Below are 8,708 nucleotides of genomic sequence, written 5' to 3' on the forward strand. Positions count from 1 at the left end.
AAAGTTAGTTATCTATGATCCCTCTCTTTCCCTCCTCTCCCATCCTCCTCTTCATCACACACATACCATACACACATGAATGCTTAATTGAGTCAAAGCTTTCATCTGAATGAAATGTTTGAGGAGTGTAATAGAGCTGAAGCAGTATTTTTCTCTAGAATCATTTGGCATGCCAAGTCTTCAAAGCAAAATTAAACAAACAAATCACAGAGCAACAAGATTTAGAAGAGTTGGAGAAGGATAAGGTGAATTCAAAGCTTAGTAAAATTGTGTGTGTGTGTGTATACATATATATATATACACACACATACTTATCTTTGTACACATAAATACATATACATGCATACATATATACTTAAGAGCTTACTTTTAGTATATGAAGAGATTAATATGCACAGAGCAGTGCTGGGATTTGTTTGTTTGTTTTGTGGTGGTAGGGAGATATCTGGCAACTTTTTTAGGTAGACGGTAGAAGGGGCAGGACATGGCTAATTAATACCTTTCAGTCATTTGTGGAAAAAGAATTTATCAATATCTTGATTGGGTTGTTTGGTTGTTTTTTGTGTTTTTAGTATACAAATCTCATGTTCCTCTTTTTAGTCCTTCTTTCTGAATCATTCAATTACTCAACATATCCACATAGTTATCCTTCTGTTCTACTTAAGATATGTGTATGTGTAATCACTAAATATTTGTACCCACATTTTCCTTCTTAGAGGTCTACTTAATAATGTTCAGTATTTCTCCCCTTCAGTACAGAATTCAGTGAACTCCAGAGATGTAAGGAGGTAAATTCTGATTAAGTACAAGATTGATTAAACCTATAAGAGTTTTCCAAAAGATGACAATTGCCAACATGATGTTATATTGATTATTTTTAACTTGTCATTACTCTGTATTCTCATTTCATTTGTTTGAGAATTAACTACCTGTTACTTTCCTAGTACGAGAAAGTAAAATTTTAGGAGAACATTTTGGTTTTGCTTAGTTAAGTTCAGCTTTTCAGGTGTGGGTGGTAAGGCAAGAGTAATACTATCCAATCATTTAGGACTTTAAAGCATAGCATTTTAAGTAAGATGAGGTAATCACTTAGTTGCTAGTCTGATAAAATAGCTTAAGTAATTGGCAGTATTGTTTGTGTGTTTCTTTTCCTATTTCCAGATCCAGAATGAGATGGCATCAACATTAGAAAAAGTTACTCAAGAAAGAAATGACAAGAACAATTCCCAAGGAAGAAGCAATAAGGCATCACATTTGAACAATGATGCTGAACTTAGAAAGATATTTGGTCTCACTAAAGATTTGAGCGTGTGCCTTACTCGGATTCCTCACCATTTGGGCTCTGGAGGAGGTTTTGATTCCTTTAGCTGTTTGGTGAAAAGTGATACTTACAAAGAGACAGAGTTTATAGTGAAGGAGGAAGGGAGAAAACAGGTAATAGATTTTAAAGTGTCCTTTGTAGGTACTCCAAAGATATATGAATGTATTAATTTTCTTGATTTTTTTTTTTAGTCTTGTGCATTAATATGAATGATCGTTGTTACCAAATTTGCATGTATATGTATTATACTAAAACAGTGTTAAGAAGAACCATATATGCACAGGTAAAAATGCATCCCCAGTTAATTAAAAATGTTGCTTTAGGGAATTCCCTACCAGTCTAGTGATTAGGACTCCGAGCTCTCACTGCTGAGGGTCCAAGTTCAATTCCTGGTCAGGGAACTAAGATCCCACAAGCCACATGGCATGGCCAAAAAAAATAAAAAAGAAAAAGAAAAGAAAAGAAATGACAGAAATGCAGGGAAAATATAAGCATGCAGATACTCACTGCAGTATTACTTTAATTTAAACATCTTAAGAAATCTACACAATAATGATGAAAATAAAATCCCTATAACTTTGCTTACTGTCATTCTACTTATAAATATTTCATTATTGTATAATATCCTGAACTTCAGATCTGAAACCGGTCAACCTTTCCCAGTGCTAATCTTCCCTATGTGCCTACTCTGCAGAGGAAAAAATAAATAAATAAATTCTATTTCTTACGCTCTTCACAAATGGTTGTTAAGTTTTCATAGTAGATAAATATAGCTTCTAATATTTGACTTAAGCAGGAATATGTGAATTATATTTTGTTGAGTTGAATTTAATGGCTAAATATTTGTATCTGCAAACTTTGTTAAATTCGAGAGCACACTATTCAGCAATAATATTTTGTTTTTCTTTTGGAATCTTACTCAACATTGCAACAGGGTTTTGATAAGAAAAGAAAAGCAAAAACCAATAAGAAGATGGATCACACAAAGAAGAGAAGAACCGAGAGTGTTTATAACACAACTGTAAATGGAGGAACTAATGTCACCAGTTCCCAACTCGTTAGCAGTATTTTACCAACTTCAAATGTATCACACCATAACATTCTCAGAGGCCGCAACAAAATCAGGGAAGAAAAGAGATCTGAGGTAGAACACTGTACCCATGGGAACGAAGAGAAAGGCACACTGAGTTCAAATACAGCTTTTGAGCAAAGCCATTCCTTCAATAAAAATTATACTGAAGATATTTTCCCCATGACACCACCAGAGTTAGAAGAAACCATTAGAGATGAAAAAATACGAAGACTTAAGCAGGTGCTGAGAGAAAAAGAAGCAGCTCTTGAAGAAATGCGTAAGAAGATGAACCAAAAATAATAAAATGTTGCTATACGTAAAGACCAGTGAAATAGCTGTGTTTTTTCATATACTTTTGCATTAAGTTAATTATAGATGCATTCTGAAAGTGTCTTTGAATGTTAAACTTGTCTTTTCATCAGTTGATTATAAAATTTTATTTAAGTAATACAGAAAAGGTTGATTATATGACTTTTGTAAATAATCTCATGGGGTATCTGAATCTTTGTCTAGATACCTTTTTTTGGAAGGAAAAGTTTTCTATTTTTCTATTACTTTAGCTTGAATTCCCCAAGTTTGAATATTTGTTATTGTTTGTACATTTAGCTAAATTGCTCAGATGTTATTCCAACAATAGGTAATTATTGTGTACTTTTAAAATTATACAATCCAACAGAGTAAATCAGCTCTAAACTTAGCTTTTCCAATGGGCTTGTATATCTATATGTCTCTTTACCCATAAAATGATACATTCTACTCACCATTGTTGTAAGTTTTTTAAAAATTTCATGAAAGAAAATGTATTATAGCAGCATTATTTAAAAATTCAAACATTTCTCAAGAGTGAGGGACATTTGTTTTGTAACCTTTACAAAGTAGTTTCATATAATACAAAATGGGTTTTAGAATTCAGGCCATATAGTGTATTGTTTGCTTAAAGTGATATGTTATTATTCCTAGACAAACGGTTCCTTTTTTTGTGTGTGGGGGGAATATGTACATATGTGACTTGGATTGTGTGAAAAGTAAATATGAACATGGCCACATTTAATACTTTTTTAAATGGTAAAGTGTAGTTTTTCATTATAGAGGCAGACATTTTCCTATCTGGTTATCTTTGATTTGGCGAGTTGGAGAATGGTGTAGAGATGGGGATTAAGGGGGAGGAAAGGGTTATTTTTTTTTAAATGATTAACAAATTCCTGGAAGTAGGGTCTGTCAAATAAAACCTGGACATTGGCAACAAAATAGAAAGCAGTAAGTCAGAAAATACTGAGAAGGAGTAGAACAAATGCAAACTGAGCATCAGCTAGATTCTCTTATCTTTTTGTAACAGCTTTATTAAGATAATTTGTATATCATAAAGTTCACCCTTTTGAAGTGTACAACTCAGTGGTGGTTATATTCACAGAGTTGTGCAACCATCAACATGATCTAATTAGAACATTTTCATTACCCCCAAAAAAACCTCATACCCATTAGCAGTCACTCCCCAGACCCTCCTTCCCCCAGCCGTTGGCAACCACCAACACTTTCTGTCTCTATAAATTTGCCTGTTTGGGATATTCATACGCATGGAATGAATCATTCAATATATGTCCCTTTGTGACTGGTTTACTTCACTTAGCTTAATGTTTTCAAGTTTCATCTGTGTTGTGGCATGTACTAGTACGTAATTCTTTTTTAATTGCTGAGTAATATTCCACTGTATGGATATAACACACTTTATCATTTATTTGTCTATGGACATTTGGGTTGTGTACACATTTGGCTACTAGGATGTTATGTTGCTGTGTTGCTCTGAACGTTTGGGTACATGTTTTGGTGTGGACATAATGTTTTCAAGTCTCTTGGGTATATACCTAGGAGTGTAATTGCTGGTCATACCCTAACTCATTGAGGAACTGCCAAACTATTCCAGGCAGATTTTTCTCCCCCTACTCCACCAAAATGGATCTTGTTAAGGACACCAGTGACTTCCATGTTGCTAGATGCAGTGGTCAATTGTCAGTCTTAATTTATCTATCAGTGGGAATATAAGTTCATGAATTATTACTTCCTTTGAAAAAATTTTAAACATTTTATAAAAGAATCAGTACATGTCCATTGTGGGAAAATTGAAAATACAAACTAAAATATTAAAAATTCACTTTCCCATCAAGCTAAAACATTAAATTTGGGGGCTAGGAGATACATAGTTAAAGGCTATCAGTAAATAGATATTATTTGAAGTCATAGGTCTGGAAAACTTCATTTAGGGAAACAGTATAAACAGAAGTTAAAATGGTGGGCTCATGTCAGAGTACATTTAAAGGTTGGAAAAAGGGCTATCTCAAATGAATTTTGAGGATTGGAAGATTATTGAATGAATTGTATTTATAAATCCTTGAATAGTGCTTGACACATAGCAGTGTATCAATGTTTGTTAAATAAAATAAATTCAACTAAAATCATCCTAACAGACATGTTGCATCCATTTTCATTTCACTTCATTTTCTTACCTTCTCCTTTTGATGTTTTCTGCTTCTCTTACTATTAAGGCTTTGCTGCTCATGGAATCATCAAGCACCACATTTCTTCTGATAATAAATTCCATGGTATGGAAATGTGGCTTGAATTCTTTATAGCAAAATTCTCAAAATTTGTTTATACTGATGGTCTCAAACTCCTACTTCTCATTCTGAAATGCTCTCAAGTTAGGGTTTTGTCTTTACCACTCCACTAAACCTGTTTTTCTCAAGGTCTTCAACAATCAACATATTGCTAAATCTAACGGTCAGTTCTTAGTCTTTATCTTATTTGACCTGTCAGTAGCATTTGACACTTTTTATAAGTCTGTCATTGAAATTTGTTCTTCACTCTGCTACCAAGACACCATATTCTTGATTTCCTACTACCTTATTGGTTGCTCCTTAGTCTCTGGTTGATTCCTTCCCTTCTCCATGGTCCATAATATTGGAGTTACATACAGCTCAGTCCTTGTATGCCTTTTATTTTATACCTATATTCAGTCATGATAGTCTCATCTAGTTCTCATGGATCAAATTACCATCCATATTCAGGAACTCTTCTCTGAACTTCAACATCGTGTATCAAACCACCTTCTTGACATTTCTATTTAGAAGTCCAATGGGCATCTCAAAATTAACACAGGCCAAACCTAGGTTCTAATTATCCACACCCACAATTTGCCTCAACCAAGATCTTCTCTATCTCAGTTAATGACAAATTCAGGCTTCCACTTGCTCAAGTGCACACACTTGGAGTAAACCTTGATTTTTCTTTTTCTCATGCCCTAGTCTGTTAGGAAATTTTCTTCATTTACCTGGAATCTGATCATTATTTACCACCTCTACTGTGACAACCTTGCATTATCTCTCATTTGGATTATTGAAACCACCAACTAACTGGCTCCCTGCTTCCATCAGTGTCCTCCTACAACCTTTATTTATCACGATAGCCAAGTAATTTTGTTAAAAGTATAAGTAATAAGGGGGAAAGGGCAAAAAACAGAATAGAAAAATGGGAAAACTATATGAACAATTTATGATAAAAGATATAATAATGACCTTCAAACATGAAAAATATTCAAATTCACTGGAAATTGGGTAAATGCAAATTAACACCACTCAGCATTTTTCATTGGTCAGAATGGAAAATATTTATGAATGTGGAAACATTATTTTGGCAAGACTGTGAAGAAATAGACTTGTTTATACGTTGCCGATGGGAATACAAATTGGTACGATTTTTCTGGAGGGAAATTTGGTGGTGTCTAACAAAATTACATATGTATTTACCTTTCAACCAATGGGGCCAGCAATTCTGTTTCTAAGACTCTATCCTGAAGATATACCTCCAACAATATTAAAATATATATACAGAAATATTAATTACAATATTGTTTTTAATTGCAAAGTATTGGAAACAACCTAAATACCCATTCATAGGAAAGTGGTTGAAGAAACCATGATATGTATACACAGTGGAATGAGGAAGAGCTTTATGAACTGATATGAAGTGATTTCTAAGACATACTATAAAATGAGAAATAGCAAAGCACAAAAGAGTATTTATAGCATGCTACCCTTCATATAAGAAAGAAGAGCTATAAGAAAATACACAAACATCTGTTCATTTGTACAAAAAAAAATACAGGAAGGATAAACCAAGAGCTAACAAGACTGATACCTAAAGGAAAGGGATAGAAAGAAGAGGGGAATGGCAACAGGTTAGCAAGGATGAAGTAGAGTAACATTTCTCTGATTATATCTTTTTGTAGAGCTCTTAGAATCATACTAATGTCTTGCATACTCTTCACATACCCCTAAATAAGCAAATGATTAAAACCAAGCAGGAAATGATGACAACACAAACTGGAATGCAAATACTAACAAATGAAAGTAAATATATTGTGAAAGAACAACATGACCATACTTAAGGGGATGGAAAAGAAACAACTAACCTAAGTAACTTAGAAGCAGTATCTTCAGTGAGCACAAAGCTAAAGACTTAAGCACTGTAATCTAGTTAGTAAATGTTTTTCTCACAGGGATATGAGTTAGCAATCCTGAAACTACATTTGTGTGTATACTAGAATTGAAAAGTAAGTACATATATTGTAGATAGTGAAAGACAGGCTTCTTACAGTTGGAGAAAGACATAAGGAAATGAAGAAGGCTAAAATAATCCCTGTGGTATTGGACTACAATAAGAGGCATCAGTATAAATTCATGGTTTTTGATATATATTCAGACAGATAAAGAAATATATATATATATGGGGGGGTGGTTAGTATACATTCATATATTTCCTAACTAACTCATTCAATGAGAAGGCCTAGAGGCAGTGACACTCCAGAACAATGAGCACACTTAGCACCAGATCTTGGTTTCTAAACACGATTCTCTAACATAAGGAACCAGGGTTCCTTAGATAATTTGATTTCAGGGCAGGCTGGAGCAAAGAAAATACAAGGTGAACCTAAAACATTTTGTGATGTCAGAAGGTAAGGAAATTCTCCCCCCAAAGATGGAGGCTTATCAAAAACAGAGGAGCGGGCTTCCCTGGTGGCGCAGTGGTTGAGAGTCCGCCTGCCGATGCAGGGGACACGGGTTCGTGCCCGGTCCGGGAAGATCCCACATGCCGCGGAGCGTCTGGGCCCGTGAGCCATGGCCGCTGAGCCTGCGCGTCCGGAGCCTGTGCTCCGCAACGGGAGAGGCCACAACGGTGAGAGGCCCGCGTACCGCAAAAAAAAAAAAACAAAAAAAACAACCCCAAAACAGAGGAGCTAATCTGAAGGAGCATCTTATGGCCAAAACTGGAATAATGTGAATAACAGCAACAGTGTTTGAGTTTAGCCCCTAGAATAATATATACCCAGTGAGTCTATTCAAATATAAAAATCAAATGCATAAGTGAAGGAGAAGGGACAGCTTTTCCTCACAATTGAATTTCAATTAATAAATGTAGATGGAAAGGGGAAATAGAGAATCATCATTGTAAGTACCTTAGTAATACTTGTTGCAGACAAGATTCACCAATGGATGCTAAAATGAGGGGGCAAAAGTTTGAGGAGAAACAGGATTTGCAGTCTCAAAGCATCTCTCCAAAGATACTTATTAACTATGATGGGAAATAAAGTAACTTTATAGGGGAGAAGCCTAGCAGACACCAACCTATCCAAATGATCAAGATAAATATCACCAGTAATAAGACATATCAATATCATGAATCCCTTGATATGATGCATAAAGATATTTTTGTAGGTGGTAGTCTATCCAAAAATACAAAACCTGTTATAGACTGAATGTTTGTGTCCCTTCTAAAATTCATACATTGAGGCCCTAACCCCCAGTGTGGAGATGGGGCAACTAAGGAAGTAATTAAGGTTAAATGAAGTCATAAGGATGGGACTTTGATCCAATAGGATTAGTGTCTTTATGAGACTTCAGAATGATCCCCTCCAACCACCCCTGCCAGCAAAATGCACTGAGCCAGCATGCTCACACTGAAGATCAAATGAGGACATAGTGAGAATGCTGCCATCTGCAAACGAGGAAGAGAGCTCACACTAGAAACTGAATTGGCTGGAACCTTGCTCTTGGACTTTGAACCTGCAAAACTGAGAGAAATAGATATCTGTTATTGAAACCACCCAGTCTGTGGTGTTTCATTATGGCAGGCTGGGCTAATACTCTTTCCAATGATGAGAAAATATGAGACAAATCCAATTTGAGGGGCATTCTACAAAATTACTGATTAGTATTCTTCCAAAGTGTCAGGGTCATGAAAGACAAGGGAAAGAGTGAAAAA

At 35.0% G+C, this 8,708-nt stretch overlaps 1 protein-coding gene across 1 annotated transcript in view; it reads left to right on the forward strand.

Annotated features, from left to right (window-relative positions):
• The window catches only part of LRIF1 (ligand dependent nuclear receptor interacting factor 1), a 15,182-nt gene extending 12,489 nt beyond the window's left edge, over positions 1 to 2,693 (forward strand). The window contains exons 3-4 of the mRNA XM_007449285.1: positions 1,162 to 1,434; positions 2,256 to 2,693. Of these exons, the coding sequence (XP_007449347.1) occupies positions 1,162 to 1,434; positions 2,256 to 2,693 (711 nt within the window). The remainder of the gene's footprint in view (positions 1 to 1,161; positions 1,435 to 2,255) is intronic.
• The last annotated feature ends 6,015 nt before the right edge of the window (positions 2,694 to 8,708 follow it).

This window comes from Lipotes vexillifer, unplaced genomic scaffold (assembly GCF_000442215.2).
Source record: "Lipotes vexillifer unplaced genomic scaffold, Lipotes_vexillifer_v1.1 scaffold393, whole genome shotgun sequence".
NCBI classification, from domain to species: Eukaryota; Metazoa; Chordata; class Mammalia; order Artiodactyla; family Lipotidae; genus Lipotes; species Lipotes vexillifer.